The 20,209-nt window shown below is 31.8% G+C and overlaps 1 protein-coding gene across 6 annotated transcripts in view; it reads left to right on the forward strand.

The window, feature by feature from the left end:
• Nucleotides 1–20,209, forward strand: part of LOC123525372 (inactive tyrosine-protein kinase transmembrane receptor ROR1-like) — a 211,851-nt gene that overhangs the window by 144,662 nt on the left and 46,980 nt on the right. The window contains exon 1 of one of the 6 annotated variants that reach the window (XM_045304369.2): nucleotides 10,995–11,038. The exons of 4 other annotated variants lie outside the window; for them this stretch is intronic. In XM_045304369.2, coding sequence (XP_045160304.1) covers nucleotides 11,010–11,038 — 29 coding nt within the window. In that variant the 5' untranslated portion in view covers nucleotides 10,995–11,009. Of the gene's footprint in view, nucleotides 1–10,994; nucleotides 11,039–12,797; nucleotides 12,895–20,209 lie in introns of those variants that run through there. One more of the 6 variants, XM_045304368.2, reaches the window with a different exon arrangement.

Genomic DNA, 20,209 nt, shown 5'->3' on the forward strand with positions numbered 1-20,209 from the left:
GCTAAAATTCCAAAAATGTGAATATTTTCTCAGAATAACTTGTTACTATAGTAACCATTATTTGAACAGAACTGTTCATTGTATTGTATTCAAATCATCAACAGGAATTATTATTAACAAATGAGTTGTTTTAATTGCAAATATGAATACAGAAAAATTTAGAGAATATATTTTTGTACAGTATCATGAGCTTTAAAGAAATAAAATATTTGAATATGCTGATGCAGTAACACTACCACAAAATTATTCTTATTTGCAGAGAGCTAATTTTGTGTATTTCAGGGTTTCATTAATTCAAGACAGCTAAATTTCCCATAAAATTAATAATAAAGTATTCTAGATTTAAAAAATGATGTTTAGAAAAATTGTGTTTTAACATTATTATACATGAAAAGGAGGTTATACAGCATGGCCCAAGTGAATTATATTCTGGCGGGGTATAACCAATTTTAAGTGTATTCATCTAAGGAAAACAAGATTTTACTATACATTATTTTGATTCTAATATGCCCTTTATCTAAAACAGAAGATATAATATAGTAGCCCTCTTTCTTTGCAATAAAATCATTGATGTCATCACCGTTGAACCTGACGTCATTTTAGCAATAATGGGTGTTTTAAAGGATTTATAAGTTTTATCCATTTTCTGCACCGGACACTGCTGATGAAAACACTGAATGCAAAGTCAAACTTTGTGAAACTGTAAGACAACATAAAATGAGGAATTTTCATTTTCAATTAACATTTTGATATTTTCAATTTTGAAGCACAAATGTTTTGAAACTTAGGTTATTTGCTATTGACAAGTTAGCCAGCATGAATGTGCTTGCCTATTTTGTGGTTTGTTCACATGCGCCATTTTTAGTTGCTAAATGGAACTGTTGATATTGTACAATATTTACTTTATGTAAACAATCACTGTTTCTGATTATTTAGTATTCATTTATGAATGAATTAGACTTTTTGAAAACTTTGTATTTTAATTTTAGCAGGCATACTGTTATGTGAATTTGGCCAGTTTAGCAGCCATTAGTCAACGTGTTATTAAGTCTAACATAGAATTAGCCTGTGCCATAACTTGTCTTAGCATTTGTTATGCTGAAACAATTTCTAAATCAAAAAGGAAAAAGAAAAAATTCCTATTGAAAGATGTTTTTTTATTCAAATCATCAACAAAATATTCTTACAAATGGTATGTTTTAATTGAAAATGATACAGAAAAAATTTGAAAATATTTTTAGTTCATTTTGTACATTTTTGTAAGTGATGAGTATACACATACGACAAATTTTTCAATAATTTGAGAATAATTTTGTGGAATCAGGGATAAAAACCAGTATTTCTGCCTAAATTAATATTTGGTATTTAATTTAAAAAAAGTAGAAAAATTGTGTAAAATGTATACATGAAAATGGAGGTTTACAGCATGGCCAAGTGGTTAGTTGGCAAACCATATTTTTCACAAAAACAAGATTCTGGTGACATTATTTTGTTTTGATTATGTTTTCAAACAAAATATAATATATACGTTTGATTTAAAAAAATTCTATGAACGAAACTACTCTTTTAGCAATTCTTTTAACAGGAACAAGCATAATTAGCATTAGCATTAGCAAGATATTCCTTTAACAAAAATAAAAATGTTGGTTCTTACAATATTATTTATTCTCATGGTTCTCTTCACCTAAAAGATAAAAATGTGTATTGATCTCACTGCTAATGAGAGCAAGTAGAGAGTTGATATAATATGCTAACTAACAAAGTGCTGTCAATTACAGCTAATTACAATGATATGAATTGACAAGTATCTATATCATTATTGTTTCTGTGATATCAATTATACAGCTTCCAGTGCATTGCAAAAAGTTTATATTATATCTCACAGTGTCAAGCATCACAAAAAGTGGAAAAATGCATTGAAATAAAGGAGCACTTATCCACTTCTTGTACTGAGTAGACAAATATTGGAAGTGTGGTATAGTATACTGAGTGGTCTCCCTTTACAGTAAAGCGACCCTTTTTAACATAATTTTAGGTTTTAGTTATTCATATTTATAGGCATATTTTCCAGAAAAAATGGGTAATGCTGTTGATAATATGAAGTAAAAAAAACTGAATTTCTTTGCAAAAGTCAAGTGATTTTCATTTGTGACAGCAGTGATTTTAATTTACTGCTAAGGGAGGTAACCATTGCAGGAGTTTTGGGCAGGAAGAAGTTGATGATGCTGTTGCTCATGCTCTAATTTTTTATCATTTTTTTCATTGTCCATTTATTGTTGTTTGTATACATGTAAGAAATACCAGCATTATAGTATATTAATTCAATTTACTTTAAAAATTGGTAAATAATATTAACTCCCATGTTTAAAAATTTCAGAATTATTTTTTAACAAAATAAGCAAAAGAAACTATAATGAATGTCAATATTTGACTTAATACAAAGTGCAGACACCCCGCACATACCCATAAAACCAGATTCATGCTATTGGATTGATTTCTGTAATGTTTTCTAATGTTTCCTGATATATAAAGCAGATATATATCTTGATAGCATGTTTTGGAAATGTAAGAAATATGGAAGATATAAGCTGTCTCATCCAATATATTCATAATGTGGGGTAATCTACAGTCAACATATTGAAAATGTCAGAACCAAGTAGATAATGCAGAATTGTCAATATTTTAGCCCATATCTTTGCTGCGGAATCAGCTTTCTGTTTCTGCTTTTAATTGGAGGGGTAAGAGCAAAAGAGGTCTAAGTACATACATTTCAAGAAGCACTTAGTTCTCTTCTGCTCTCATACTATAATGGTTTTCTTTTGCTTATCTTGGATGTTTGGGTCATCAGGAAAGATCTGACCAAGGATTTCTAGGAATCCTTCCTCTGCACTTTGAAGTGTCTCTGATAATCAGAACCAAAATATATTTGGAACAAGAAAGGTCACTATGACTTTTGGCACAAATTCCTGCTCTGGTTCAAAATAATCATCTCCTGGAATCGATCTGCAGTTGCGACTTCTCTGCGTGTGATAATGCATAATTTGTTTAATATTAAAGGGAAAAAAGTCTATTTTCCCATTCACTAGTTTTTTTCTTTTGATAACTCTTCATTTGGGAGGTGATTTTTTTTTCCTGCTGGTAGTAAATAGTATGATGTTCCCATCTGGATTTTTTGTATGGGTGGTAGTGAATAGTATCATTTCTCAATTTCTCAGACCTGAAAATTCTTTCAAAATATAAAAACAGAAATATTTTACTCCCAGTTTAGAAATTTATGGATATGGCAAGAGTTTGGAGACTTTAAGATCAACAAAAACTTAAAGAATGGAATGATGGCAGGAGAAAAAACAACAGTCATAGATACAGAAGTCATAAAGCTGTCTGCCAATTATCAACAAGCCATTTCTGAGGCCTTGCACACGCCTGTGCAGAATCTGCATGAAATTGCATCAATTATTTTTTTCTTTTACTTGGAGGGAATGGTAGGAATTGTTCCTGCGGGGGAACTGAAATTTACATAGATTGTAATAATCTTATCAAAGAACAAGTTTGTTCATTTTCAGTTTGCCTAATTTTACTGAAAGTAGAACATGTTATAGACATGTCATTTTAAAGGTTCATTTGAAGGTACTTTTCTCAAATGTGAATGTATTGGATCAAAATATTTCCCTATACTTCCCATAACCAGAGAGAACAATAAATAGAAACAGAAAATAACAATTAACTAGTTATGAAAGTCATCTAACAAAAGAAATACAGTTTTAACAAATATATTTAACAAACAATAACTCAAAATAATGAAAGCATATTTGTATGAAGTTGTCAGCTAGATTACGAATGTGATATACATCTTTTATAAGCATAATTGTTCGTATCACTTTCATGTTCAGTGTGTGACAGGTTAGCCACCCCATTTAACAGGAAATAGATGATATAGGTAAGGAACCTGCTGGTGATGGACACAATCTCCATAGTGATGGATAGCCCAGGGTTAGCCAGATTTATACCTGGAATATCTTAGTCCTAACTGGCCTTGATTAGGTGAGAATGGATGAGAAACGGTATCAGGATATAAGCATACTTTAAAGGTCAGAGGCCAGGTGATTGGTCACTCATTGCTCTCAGAATGGTTCCAATTATATTGTCAAAACAAAGCAGTGAGGTTCAGCAATAAATTACCATATTGTTTACACTTTTAGTAATTATTAGACAATTATATTAAGTTTAGTATAATTTCTGCACAGAATGGTGATGGTTGGGGAATAAAGTCAATTTACACTTCTGAGAAGAAAAAGTTATACATACCCAGGCTGTCCCATTAAATCAGCGACTAGTTATTCAGTATTCTATACATTCTGAAGTAACATGGCTCCTTCCAGCATCACCATTTTACATGATGTGTTTGATCACTAATATGCATGAAACAAATGCAGTTCAACAACTTATGTCATTTATCTGAAATTTTGCTGTGTGACTGCTTTAGTATATATGAACGTCTAGCAGGAATGTTGACACTGAGCATTGTTATAGCAGCTTGAAGACATATCAAAATGTTATATTGTTATGTGTTGTGGGTTGCTGCTCGCATGTGTAGGACCTGAATAAAATCTCTAAAGCATGTTTTTTGTTAAACTATTTTTCATAGTTTCTTGGAAATAAACAAAATATAAATTATGTGTGTATAAAATAATTGCAATCGGAGGTTAACAAAAATAATTTACTCAAAGAGTCTATGATTTATTTGGACAACCTTCATAACAGTAGGAACTTGATTCATTTTGGGTTGGGGGATGGCTGAATGATAGCACAACTGAAGTGTTGTTGTTTTTGATTTTGAAAATTTGGACCATATTTTGTTTAGACCTTAACATATACTAAGGTGACAAGATATGTTTGTCTTTTGCCTTGGGACCAAGCTTTGTTTTATTTTCAGTGCACTTGAAGTTAAGTTTGACAAAGCAATATATTAAACTGTTAAAATTATGGTCAAGAGTCTGGGACTAGGTTATGTGACAAGTGGTATGTTGGGTTGTCATTGACAGGACTATATATCTACTCACTAACAATCAATTTGTCAAACTTGTCTACTTTTGATATGGCAATTTGTTCTTTTAGGTAACCTGTACTGGCCTAAAAATGATAGCCCTTGTCCTGAAAAATGGCTTGGCAATAATTTCAGTTAAAATTTACAGTTAAAATGTATATAAATCTTCACTCTTTAATGCCATGGTGGGTTACCCTATGATCTCCAAATACCAACCTGTTCTCCACAATTTGTCAACTTGTAATTTTCGAACAATAAAACTGTCCATCTGTGGGGAAAGAAGACATGTTAACAAGAGCTTTAACAAGCTAAGACAAGTATTTAACTTTGATCTGACTTGGATTCAGTGATTTAGCCATGTGCTGAGGACTTGTCCTTGTGGGTCTGCTCATTTTAATGTGCCTTCTTCTTATTCATGAATTCTGTGTCTGCATCAGTTGCAACAATGGGTGTGCAGGTAACTGCAGTGTAATTAACTCAATTTGACAGACCGGACATTGTTGGTACAACATTGATGACCTGTGGTCATTTAGGTCACCTTTGTAATGGTGGAACAATAATTGAACAGACAGATTTTCGTGTCATGCTTTTGTCTGATTTTGAACTTGTTATCATTATTAAAATTGATGACTCATGGTAATAACAGTGTCATACTTTTTTTCATGGTCATTTGCAAATCCCTTCTCAGTGTCTCCAAAATCATTTTCTGCCTGTTTTGAAGTGTATAATGGTAAAGTCTTTTAATAATGTTATAAGCCATCTTTCTCTTAAGCAAATGTATACAGACAGGGGTGAAAAATAAATGAAATTACAAAATGTGATAAATTGTGTAACAAAGACTTGTTAAGAGGGTCTCTAAACTGTAAAGAAAATGGCCACAGGGAAGTCTGATACAACTAAATTGACTTTTAACACCATCAGCAAAACTTCAAATGGACCCTACATACACTAAAACAATTTTGAATCACACTTTTTACAGGCTGAATGAATAACAAAGTCTGTTGGTAATACAGTAAAAAGACAGCCATTTTGTAAAGGTGTTAGAACATCTGCAACAGCTCAAGTTACTGATCCCAAACATGAAGTAATGGACAGTATAAAGTGGGGAAAAACTTCTAAAGACCAAATATTAGCTCTGAAAACTATAACATCATCAAAGAAAAGGATCTGTTTGACTTGTGCAGTTCTGGTAATAAGGTGTTAAAGGTGGAAAATCTTCTATGTCAATTTTTAAATTGAGCTCATTCAGACCTGTGGAGTGATGGCTGAAGCATGGTGAGTTTCAGTGAGATTTTGACAAATTATTGCAATTGAAATTGACCTCTCCTGATGCTTTTTATTCCTGGGATAAAAATGCAAATGAAAGAAAAATTTAGAGACAATGCTGAGATGGAATGGTTGTTTCTGGTGTACAACAGGTTGCAAATAATGTAAAAAGAATGACAGGGCATCTGAAAAAGTCATTAACGAAAACACAATAAGAAAATGTTTATTGTTTGTTGTCTGTTAAAACAATGAAAATAGAATCAGTCATTCACCAGGAGAAACCCTTTACACATTTTCTTCAGAATATTATAAGCCTCAAAGTAGAATATTGTAAAATGCTAACCAGCATTAGTTTAACATTTTGTTTGTAGGGTTGCCACACTTAAAGGAAGTGAATAATAGGTCTGTTTAAGTGTTTTACAGTTAATGCTTTATTTCTTACAAGTGGCGGTTAATGCATTATTTTTTTCACAAGTGTCTCTCTTATAACACATTATTGGGCAATTTAAAGCGTGGCTGCCTTGTAGAGTACAGCGGAACAGGTCTCGATTGTATCCAAATCTAAAATCGTGCATATGTGGTCCGAACATAGATTATACTACGACACCCGGCAAAGGAGCTCTTCATTTGGTACTGTTCGTGTTTAATTTAGCAACACAAATTTGTGCCGCTTTATGAATTTTAAATCTATTGAAACTCTTGACATTGGCAGTTTAGGGTATTAAATGATTATGTAATTGTTAGAGTTAAATATCTTCTTAAAGCATCAAAAATGCATTTAAAAGGCGGGATGTTAGGTTGAAGTCAAGCCTTTTAAAACAGACTTGATGAATGAATTTTTCATTTTACCTGTGAAAATATCAAACATGTTAATGTAATGATTTGGGATTTTAATGAAAAGAGAATTTTATTTCAATTTTTTGGGTTTTGCCATGGTGGGTGACATTGAAATATTTGTTTGAAAAGGAAATTTGATCAAATTTTGATAAAGTAAACATCAGATAAGTTTAGCATAACATAACTCTAAGACCAATTTTGATACCTTTGTTGGCAGGTGAATCATTCTTATGTGGGTGGAGAACACAGTTTTTCATAAAACTAACTTTTAGTTGTCATGTTAATTTAAAGAAAACAGAACACAAAAATTTAGAAATTTTGGTTTTAATCTAACTTTGAAATTACTAATAATAGTCAAATAAAATATATTTAAAAAGTCTTTCAGTTAAAAGACATTTAAATAATTGGGAAGACTAAATTTCAATTAAAATTCTTTTAAATAGAAGAGTAAACAATCAAAAAAAATGGAAAAAAATATTATGCTAACCTCCATTCTGGGTGTTGAAGTTATATTTTAAACTTAGACGTTAGTTCTTAAAAGTTTATTTAATTGTATTTCCATTGTCTGTTTCTGAAGAATAATACCTACCTGTTGCATATTTGACTGCATGATTATTACATTCAGTTCATGAGAACTTTACCATGTTAAAACTATAAAGGGAAGTAATACAATGTAAAAATGTGAGAAGAGACTAAGATTGTTAAATGCAATCAGTCTGCAGAACACACATTTTATACCCATCTTCCATATAAGACATTGATGGTGTCTCTGAGGCAGTAGAAAACGGCCTTGAGATTCTTGTACTCTTCTAGCTGAAAAATGTAAATGTAATTAAACTGAGAATAATTTAATGGCATGTATTATTAAGAAAGAACAAAAAATATGTAACAGGTGCATGAAGCACACACACAAAAAAAAAACAAATCTCTGTAATCTCACATTCATTCATTAATTTAGGCTTTACAGTGACAAAATTACCCCTTGGGTTAGTGTGTGCGGGACAGATTGACTGGTTTGGTCTGTCGCAAAAATGTTAAAAACACTGACAGTGTATTTATCTTCAATAATTATTACAAATGATACACAGAAATGCATTATATCATTGCACTACAACTGCTGCTTGACTTGACAGAAAAAGTAGCGCTAGATTTGTCTTATAATTTTCTTGTTGCGATGTAATTTATTGCTTCTGTCCATACACAGGATGTGGCTGTGCCAAACCCATTTTGCATGTAATAATTGCAGTCAAATCACAACTTTTATACTAACATTACCAGTGTTCATATCTCAAAATCTTGCATAACCAGTTAGAAATTAATTGTTTGTGCAATAAATAGTGTAAGGGCTTATTGTTTTAAAGGAACTGGATTGATAATTCTGTGTTTGTAAGAAAATTTAGAACAGATGGAAATATTTTCTGCATGTTCAGTTGATTTGCCCTGCATTCTGCATTTTCCACAGGGTTCCAATGTGCTTTCAAAATGCAGGCAACAGACATTCAAAATTAAGCCCTAATACAAAGTTTAATAACAATTTGGTCCCCTATTACTGCAGACAGCTTATGCTGATTTATGCTTTATAATAGTGTACCTTAGAATACCCAAAGTTCTCCTGTAATTTCTTTGATTGGTGCCTTAATTGAACACAGTCGGAATTTATGTGATGAGGCGGTACATCTAAGATATACATCCACCACATGAATGAATTGTTACATAGTTCTGCACTTTGCATTAATCATCTTTGATTGCTATCATTATGATTGTCATTTGTGTGTCCTGTTTCTTTAGCCTAGCTCTGAATGATTATAATCTTGGGGTAATTATCCCTAAATTTATTAATTAGCTCTTAAAAGCAAAACAAGAGAATGATATACATATGAGAATTGCATTGGGAGATAGAGCTGATGTATGTAGACAGTAGGGAAGTGATATTGGCGAGATTAAGGTAGATTTAGAAGATAACGTTCATGATACTGGTGGTGTTGCTGGTGATAAGGCAGTAGATTAGCAGGTTGATAGAAATATAATTTATTTATTCTGTTTTTCTCCAGCTGGTTTCGGAAGGAAAATCTTTATCAGATTCTGCAGTCTTCAACAATAACACATCAGCCATTGCCTCAAAATAATATATGAATACTGTTGATGTTTTGTTGTTGTTTACTGGTTTGATTTAGAGTCAGACCAACACCAACACAGTTAACCCTTACCCTGCTAAGTTTCTATAATGAACTTGTCCATCTTTCAATTTGGACAGTACCATTGACAGTGAAAATGGGTGCTTTCCAAAAAGATACTGACTGAATAGCAGACAGTGCAGGTCTTTATCAGACTGTATGGATGTGCAGGCTGATCAAGATCTACACTGGTCACAAAGGCAAAATCATGGTGTCCAGCATGATAGGGGTTAAGGTGATATGGCGACTTTTCCAACCAAGAGACCCCTCTCGGTTGATCCAAAGGGTATTATTTGCAGGAATGGATGAGCACAATGGTAAAACTATTGACCTTGGGTAAGCCAGCTGGATGACTTCCTCACATGAAATCTAGACCCAAAGTGAGGTCTATGAGAATAAGTGATTTAGAGTTAGTGACCTTAACCTTTTGGCAACAGAGGCTCCCTGAAACAAGTTTTATCTGTTTCAGAAAAAATAGATTGAACATTAACGTTTAACTGGCATGAGCATAAATGTCTTAGCTTTGCTATCTTAAGATTACAGTTATTTAGTAATTGTTTTCTGCTTCTTTTATTAAATTATATAAATTCACAAAAAATTAAAAGATAAGGGACATGGACAAACAAAACACAAATATTGTTGTTATCAAGTTAACATTTTCATCTCTTATTTTTTGCCAATACATATATTACAAGAAAATAACACAAAACTTTCTTTAATTTTGAGGAAACCAAACATTACATCATAGTGGGAAAAAATAATTTATGTATCTGTTAATCTTTTCATAGCAGTTTCTTGTTTATTTTTTCAAGATTGAATTTTCACATGAAATATATGAATCAGAAAATATACAATGTACTTGTTACATAATTTGACTCAGTAAACACTTTGCACCTCTTTTGTCCTTGAAAACAGCAAAGAGAATTTAAAATGTGTTACTTCCACCTCTGATAATAACTTGTTAAAGTGTGGCCTAAATCGGTGTTAATATAGGTGTCAAATTGTTTTTACATAAAGATTAACTAAACAATCAAATAGAGTAACATTTGTATAAAGTAACACTCTAATGATAGAACACAAATAGATACTGGCCCTATAATATTGGTTAATAGTGACAGAATATAATCTTTGGAATATTTGTTACTGATCTGATAAGTTCCTGGCTAAATAAACACAAAAGTTATTGAGCAATGTTAAAATAACATTGAAAATATTCACCTTTTAGCTTTTATCTGTATTATGAAGATAAGGAATAAAACTAGACTAATTTTGCCACCCTGTATAATACCTCTATATCTTTGCTTTTGAATTTATAAAAGCTTGCCAAGCTCTAAATGGCTTCAGTTAATTTACTTCTAGATAAAAGAGTGGCCAGTCATGAAGGAATAGAAGGTGTGGAGTATAGTTTCCTATTTAACATTCATTGAAGGAAGTTAAATATATAATAGCTACCATTCTGATGCTAAACATTGAATATATTTAACTTCACAGGATAGTACTGCTAGTAGTAAATGTGAATGGTCTAATCAAACTGCACACTAATTTATGTGACTGTCTTAATTATTTTGGAATTACTTTCTAATTAGACAATTTATGTAAGTGATTAAGACATGCAAGTGCTAACAGCAGGGTAGCAATTGGAAGTGATGATATACCAGTCTGTGGCATTCTGATGACACTGATTAATAATGCATGAAAATACAGAGGACTGGATGTGGTAATGTGTTTTTATCTTTTAGGACAAATTCATTAAACAAATGAAATGTTTAAATATGTTTATGGAGTAGCAAAAACAAGAGTCCTTGCTTATAGATGAACAATAATTATTATTGGAGACTCAAATAGTATTAACATAAAAACTATTCTTTCTCCGATTCATAAATTTAGCAGACACGTTGAGTTGTTTTATTATGCAAGAAATTGTTGAACGTTATGGAGAGTAATGAATGAAATTACTATTTGTTTTATCTTGTTGCTTTGCATAATTATTTAGGGTTTTTGAAATATTAAGTGTCACAGTTGTTTTCTAGTTTTGTCCCCAGTGTAACATACAGCTCTGTTTTAACTTTTAAATATGAGGTGTACATGAAGTAGTTTTATCATACAAAATTCTAGCAGATGAAGAGGAGCTGTTGTTTAGATATCTGTTTAAAAGTTTGTAAATACTTTGATGCAGCAAAGTTCTAGACACAGAGAGATTCATGTTCAGTAGATTCATGAAGTAACTGAAGAAATGGTTTAGCAATTCAGATTTAGAAGCATCATTAATTACCATTGCAAATAATGTTAGTTATTGTCCTTTTTTTCTCATATATCAAACTGGGGGAAAAACAATATATAAGGCCTTTTCAGAGTGATATTAGCAGACTTAATAATAAATCATTCAGGAAGACAAATTGGTATAGCTATTGTTCTATTTATTTGAAAACACCAAACTTCCTTTCAGCTAGGTCTAAATAATTAATTGTATAGTAGAAAGAAAATAATATTATATCTATTTGTGTCAGAGGTGTTGAAAAGTGGACGGCATATATTATAGCACTTGGTGGGGAATCTTCCTGGTTAAGTGTTGGTTTACCTTAGGGATTTATCCCCACAAGAATTTGTGATGGACAGGACTTAATTAGCTGATAATAGAGATAAGACAGGAATCATTAGTTATTGAGCCAACCAGTGATAGGTTTTTTCTTGTTACTTTTGCACATATTCTCATTGATATACATTGGTTTTGTTAATGAAGGATTGCTGGCCGGCTCTTGCTGGACAGATGTGCTGTTAAATATATGTATAGACACAGTTGACAGTTCAGACACCAAGACTGTAAGATTTGATGGTGAACAAGTACATAGAAAGGAAATTATTGATTTTTAAGAAGTAGATAATCATTATGGGAGATTGGAATTATATTCTCAATGGAAGTTTTTAATTTGTTAACAGCGATTTGTTTGTAGATTGAGAACTCCGGAAATTGGAATTAGTGTTGCTGGTGACAATAACATTTTTATTGGACATTGTACATAAATTTAGTTATGCCATGGTACATTTTATTGGCATTTTATCCAATGTGACAAAGAAGCTGTGCTGTCATGACTTTTAGTTTGATCTGATATAAAGTCTTTAACTAAATATTTGCAGCAAAGTTCGCTCTTGCAAATTCTGTAATTTGACACAGGCATTTAACATCATAACAGTGTTTAAGATCTTTGGTTGATACTGATGCAGGATTAGTGAATTAATTTTGCATCTGTCCACAATCTTTTGTGATATTTTTGACATAGATATATTTTCACAAAAATCACTGGGGTGCGACATTCTCATGTTAGATTCATTGCCTAGGAAACAGATATAGGTGTTTTTGACCATATATTATGTGGCTGTCATAGTTTATACAGTGAAAAATTGACAAAGTTACATGATATTTTTATATACCTGATACATTTTGTATCTGCGGCACAGTAGGATAATAGGAATGTTATAGAAGCAGATTATCGCCAAAATATTTTGTGCGGCAAGACTAAATATTTTTGGAAATATGGTGAAAATAGATGGTACAGACTACTTGCCCGATAACCTGTAAGTATGAAGTAATACAATTAATTATAAAAAGGTTAAGATTGGAATAGCTAAATGATATTTTGCCTTTTGGTAACACGAGTCCAACATAAAAACATCACCTTTATTCACTTGTTCTGTCTGCATATTCCTTTAAACTTGCTAACAAAAATGTGTGTTATTCCTCTCTATTGACATTTGTTCATTGGATTTCTGAAAGACCTCTGAGTTTATGAAGCTAAATATCCATTTGAATATGCTTTAAAAACAGTATTTAGATGCACAAAAAAGCTGCTGTGGGGACTGCGGAGTGCAAGATCCGTCTAGACCAAACCTCATTTTTGAGACAGTTGGTAATAAAACTTCATAATTGCATGAAATGTGAGGTAGTTTTTGTTGGTATTCCATTCAAATATGGTTCCATCTTATTTGTTGCTTTTCATTATGCCAGGAGAAATTGTCAGAACCAGAAACCCATGTCTGATAACATACATATTGCAGTCATGTTCAGTTTATATCATTGATGGAAAAGTAGGGATAGAATCGGCTTACCCTGATGAAAACAGGTACAAAACTAATCTCAAATTCCTGATGAACATGGCATTGCTTACATTAATCTATTTTATCTGATTTTTGTCTTGAATGAAATGTTCTTGAAATCAGCATTAGTAAATGTAACTAATTCCATTTTGACATTAGATGAGGTTTCATCATGATAGACCACATTGAAGAAGAAAACATATTAGCATTTCTTAGTGTACTAGAATGACTTTGAGATGAATGAAATTGTTTTGCACTCAGTAAGAAAAGTTGAGCCCACCCGTCTGGTCGGAAAGAACTTAAGAGTTTCAAATCAGCATCTGAATGGTTGTTTCTGCGTACAGGTTTGAAATTGACCAATAACATGGTAGAGTCCTCAGATTGGTTTCCAAAGTTTGCACACCTTGGATCTAGAGCCAATGTGGAAAGAATTGCTTTGTCAGTAAGAATTATTTGGTTAAAGTTGTTCTCTTCTTGATTTATGCTGTTTCTATGCTGTCACACCAACATAATGATAGTCACTTGAAGATAACAAGTTTGTTGTCTAATCAAATCCAGAAATGATTATTTGAAGCAGAGAAAGGCATATCTGCAGTGCATGATACCCTTAGGTAAGGGCAGATAATCCATGGTTTAAAAAAGGTAAAGTTTGACAAAAAATGTAGCAACTATAGCTACTTTGGATTAAAATCATTAGAGGATATTAGTGTCATCACATTTTAAATGACAAGTGATATATTATCAAGATGTAGTGCTGTCTTTTACACCTTTCTTGCTAGTGCCTTTTTGCCTAAATTGTTCTACTGAAGATAGAAATTCAATGTCAGTAAAACTTACACTGTTACCTGCAGTTTGTTTTTAAAAGCTTCATTCATTCTTATCCATCTGTAGTTGGTTTAACACTTGCTTAAATTTGTATCAGTTTGCTAATCTATAAATATAAAAAAATGACAACTTTGAAGAAATATTGCTCAATAATTACATTATTTTCAAAAGCAAAATTTAAATATTTCAAAGACAACCTTAATTAATTGAATGTTGGTAATTAACTGAATGCTGGTTATTAGGTGAATTCTGACGATTTTAAAGGTACCGGTAACCACATTTACAAAGTTGTTTGCTGGTTGTATAAAAGTGAAGGGGCCTCTGTGGCGGAGTGGTTAGGGTCGCTGACTTCAAATCACTTGCCCCTCATCGATATGGGTTCAAGCCTCACTTGGGGCGTTGAATTCTTCATGTGAGGAAGCCATCCAGCTGGCTTACGGAAGGTCGGTGGTTCTACACAGGTGCCCGCTCGTGATGAAATAATGCACGGAGGGGCACCTGGGGTCTTCCTCCACCATTAAAAGCTGGAAAGTTGCCATATGACCTATCATGTGTCAGTTCGAAGTTAAATTAAAAAAAAATAAAAAGAAAAAAAAGTGAAACATTAATTAAATATGTTACATTCAGTGGCTAGAGGCAGTGTAGACAAGATATATCAGTTATTTTTCTGGGGCCCAGAATCAGAACTCCATTGATACGGGGACATCACTTAGTGGTAAAAAAATAGGCTAATGGAATACAGCTGTTGCTGCGGACAGGTCTGCACAACCCTCTAGAAAGTACACATCACAATTTCTGGTTTAAACATATTCTGTCACTCTGGTATTTTCTATATGCAAATTTGTGTTTTATTAAGGGATCACATGCTTGAAAGGCTGAAAGAAAGCAAGATTTATGAGACTGTGAAAATGTTCATGGGTGCAGGCTTTGAATTTTGTAAGGTTAAAATGGGTAGGTATTTGGTTACTTAATTTGCATAATTTACTTCAGCTATTACACAGATTATTCTATTAAGGTAATTGAAATGCAAAGCATATCCAAGGATAAAAAGCAGCGTAATAAGGCAAGTAATTAAAAGGTTATTTTTCATCATAAAAAGATGGCCGACAAGAACAATTTTTAATTGTTATCTGGTGCAGTTATTAATTATGTATGATAACATCATAATGTCATCCTGTTTACAACAAACAAATATTTCATATTTCAGCTAAATGTGATAATTTAGAATTTAAGTATTAGCCCTTAAAGATTCTTCATTGGAATTAATTGGTTCACTCTTAACAGAAGGTAACCCTAATCAATATTAAATATGTAAAAAAAAAGAGCAACAAGAAATTCTAGTACAGGAAAATCTGTCCACTAAAATGTTTTTATTTACCAAAGAAAACTACTACAAACTGTGTTTGATTCACATGAGCAGAATGTTTTATTCATGCGTAAAATCAAACTAGTTTTGCTTCTCCCTCAATAGACACAATAATTGTGGATGTAGCCTCCACAGAAAATTGAAAATTTATGAGACAGAGAACATATTGTAGAAAAGATTGTATCAAATCAATAAATAATCCCCAGCAACTAGGCAGGATTATCATTTTGAGGCAATAAACACAGCTTTTACCATGTTTGGTGCTCTTCTAGGAAAGCTGCAGACACAAAATATGGTATCAAAGTGTTAGAGACTGTGAAGGAATTCTGGGATTGATCTGAGTCTCTCAGGAGCTCATGGCATCAATAATGCATGTGCAACCCTCTGGGTGATTAGGAGAATGGTCTGGTTATTGGATTTTCCCAATTTTTTTTGCTCAGCAGAAGATATTAGTAGAATAAGGTAGCTCTGTGAATGCAGAAATAAGATTTAGAACATTCTTGCATTGTTTGTATGAAGAAGTAAAGCAGAGTGCCATACAAAAAGCATTTTACATTCTTTAAGGGACATGCCTCTGCATATAAATTTCTGTCAAGTGTATCACCAATTTGACAAGGGTCATCTTATTCTGGACCTTTTTCTTCTGCATAATGCAATGGTTAGACCTTTAATGATCAAGATTTTACTGTGTTTTACAGTTTCCTGAACTTAAGTTCAGACTGAAAGAGCAGACAATTATTGGGCAGAGGCAAGGTTCAAGAATTTAATAAACTGGGCTGAAAAGAAAACCATTTCAATGCTATCTTTGTTCATTTAATATACTGCACCTTTCTGAAAAGATTATTGAAGATTAAAACCTAACTTTGTGACTTCTTGTGAAGATTAAAACCTAATTTTGCCTTCTCATGTTTAGTTTGTGATTTTTTTTGTCTGGATTTTAGTGGTACTAAAATTAATAAGACATTAATCAGTGTCACATATAATAAGTCAAGGGCTGGTACCATTTAAAGTCCTTCCTTTTCTTATGTCTAATGCTCCTTCGATATACAATTAAAGAAGTATATTGAGGGAAACATTTTATTAGATTGAAAAGAAACTTAATTGGAGTCAAATGAATTTTGCACTGAATGTTTTTGAATTTTGCAGTGTTGTTTTATTAGGTGTGACCATTCTGTGTATTTGAACATGGTATTGCATCATTAGAAAAATAAGGACAAATACTGTAAAGTTAATATGTTCAATTTCAAATTTTTGCTGATGATTAGCATTAATTTTGGAAATGTCTAATCTGGTAGCATCTAGTGGTGAAAGGAACATATTTTGCTTCTTGCAGAGGGTAGTGTTTTGAATAGTTTGATCAAGGTTTATACACACTTTCTCATGGTCAGTTTCCTTTTATAAGAAGGGGTCTTTATACAGAAAAACAAAATTTCATAATGTAAGACCAGTTTTGTATTTTGTATTTGACTTTTGGCATAGAGTATGGTACTTACCAATATAATAATTTGCATGATTTACAGATACACTCAACCTGACTCCAGAGCAATTAATTTAATGCAGCAATTGTTAGGTGTAGACCTCTTCAGACAACTTTCAATAAAGGAATGAATACTTGCATTAACTTCATTGGAACTTCTTCAGAAAGAGCAAACACTACCGTTAGATTAAGTCTATAAAAAGCATCATTTTGGGGGTAAGACATTGCTATTACTTGTCTGATTTGAGTAGAATTGAGGCAGAAAAGATGTTCCATTTTGTAGTGTCTGTAAACCAATCAAGATAAATATCTGAGAGATGTAAATTGCCTGGAGACATATTCTCTTTTGTTGATTGTCTAACTATTTGTTCAGGAATATTGGAAATACTCTTATTATTGGTGACCTAAACATTGATTTTTGGTTCCTTTTATACCAGCTGTTAGGGCAATAGTATAGTGTTGGATCAGATATAAATTGTTTATTGCTTGAATATCAGACCATCTGATATTACTGGAGAGAAAAATGTGCAAAATATATATCTTGCTTTTCCATATCAATGAAATGATTGTTGTCTTGTGTCATGAAAACCCTGTTATGACATATTTATTCTCATTTATGAATAAAATTATGCTTGCATTTGTATTTTTTGTTTCTTTCTCCTTTTTGTTGCAAAATACACATATAAATTTGTCATTCTGTATTTATAATCTGCTTCATGTGCAAATTCAACCATAAGTATGAATGTTTCAGTGAAAACTTAAAAAAAAAAACAAGTCAAGATTATTTTGTAAGTTAAAAATAAAAACAAGTGTATCTCAAAATTTGTAAAGAAATAAAAAAGTTCTGTACATTTAGAAAACTCACAAAAAAGGTATCCATTTTGTTTGCATGTCAATCAGATGGTAGAATCAAGTCATTTTAAAAACAATTTTCAGGTGGAGAGTAAAAAAACTGTTGTGAATTTGTTTAATCCAAGAGACTTAAACAATTTTTTTTTTCAAAACTGTGTAAATGATGTCATTAAATTCTATTATCTTATATTTTCTAATACTTTAAACTGTCACACCTTCTTTAATAATAGTCAGATTTTAAAAATTCTTTCAGTGTTTTAAATATTCAAATAACTTGTACTTATAATGAGGCATTCTTTTCCCTTCAGTACTGTCAACACTGTTAAAGAACAAAAAGTGTCTTCTAACAGTGGAAGAATGAATAAGAAACTGCTGGCAAAATATTGATTAACTGAAGAGGATGTTAGGAAAATAGCAGAATAATGTATAGTAAACAACAGAGTCAGTCAATTAGCACTGTGGGAATATTTTCCTCACATGTGTAATTGTTTTCCATGAAAATATATTCCTGACTAACATGGAGCAGTTTGATTTTGAGCTGCCAAGACATGTGATTATAAAACAATACTAGAAAAGTTCTGTATGTGTTTTATCACCAAGTGGTCTTACTGTTGCATTTTTCAGCTGAGCATACACATCAGAAAGAAAAAACAAGGTACAAAGGGAATTCAGTATAAGATTTTGTTTGTTGCATTTTTGACATTGAATTAAAGATATTGTCATACAACAGGTGTATGAAAAGTTATTTAAAGTCACCACAAGATACAAATACATTTTTCACACACAGCAATGAGACTGTATGATTAAATACTGAAATGACATGCAAGAAGAATACTTTAGCAAAAACTATCTCCACAGGACAATGTCTCTGCATAGAGATTTGACAATTTTAAATTCATTTTGTCTCTGATCTTTGGCTTTGAAGGCTTAGTTAAGTGCCAAAGACTAAGGAGATGTAACTATTGCTTGGATTTTTTCAGGATTTTTTCACTTTGATGAATTGTTTCATTAGCTTATCTTCAAACTCAGTGACAAAGCTTACTCTAAGCCCTGAATTTACACAAGAAGTGATAAATTTTAGACAAAACAATAGGCGTTTAAAAGGAGCGTGGTTACAGCATGAATTTAAATAATCATAAGCCGGGTGTAAATCCCTCTTGAGATAGTTTATGATAACTTTTGTCACATTTTGATCTAGAAATAATAAACTTTGTCATTTCAGTATAAAATATAGTCAATTTATTGATATTATAATGGTAATAAAAATGTCTGCTTTCAATTGTTTTTCTTAATTGCGATTTCGAACCAGGAAATTCAAATAAAGGGGTGTTTTATGAGCGTAAGGAACAACTTTTTTTATATTTTTTATTGCGAAAGAAACATTTTTCTGGCAATATGTGAAGTAAGGATTTAGCAAATCCAAATATTTGGGATGTCAAAAAATGCTAGAAAAAATATTTATTATTTGAATAATTCGCAGATTTACGCTAGAAATTGCAATTAACAGTTTACTTAAGATTAATTGATGTAAGTCATGAACTTTGATTTTTTTTTCATGGAGAGACAATTTTGATTGGCTTAGATAAACAGTGAAATACTTGTTTTTGCAAAATTTATCAAAATTGATGAAAATTTTGAGATTTCCGTTATCAATTGGTGAAGTAGTTTCTAATCGTTTGACAGCTACTTTATTACTTTGAAGTGGAAGCACTCTTGTTTCACTAGTTTTACTATCAGCAATACAACTAATCATGATGTAAAACCCCTGATCATGATAATCTAAAAAACATGGTAATGTTGTCAATTACATGATTTTAGAAGAATTTTGTTGGATAAAAACGTCAGTTAAAATGATTTCGGTGTGAAAAATGCATCTTACATGTTCATTCAATATATTTCTGATGGATTCAAAATGTGCCGACTTCTGCTATGGTAATAGAAAAAAGGAATAAAAGTTACCTAGAAACTTACGATAAGAGAAAATATCTGTTTGATATAGAAAGTCTGTTGTTTTGACATTTCATGTTCAGATAATTTTTATTTACATTCATTCTTCAGAAGTTTTCTCATTGTAACCTTTACATTGGTCACCCTCCTTGAAGTAAACCCCTCAGTCTGTTTTCAACTTTGTTTTTCAGGTGGTTTTCATGATAAAACTGTAAGAATTGTGTTATGTGGCAAAAATCTTCTGTTTGAACAAATGTGGTTTTTTTTGTCTTCATTTTTTTTAAATGATACAAATAACAAAATTCATGAAGTAAGATTTATTTAGTTGT

Source organism: Mercenaria mercenaria, chromosome 3 (genome assembly GCF_021730395.1).
Source record: "Mercenaria mercenaria strain notata chromosome 3, MADL_Memer_1, whole genome shotgun sequence".
NCBI lineage: Eukaryota > Metazoa > Mollusca > Bivalvia > Venerida > Veneridae > Mercenaria > Mercenaria mercenaria.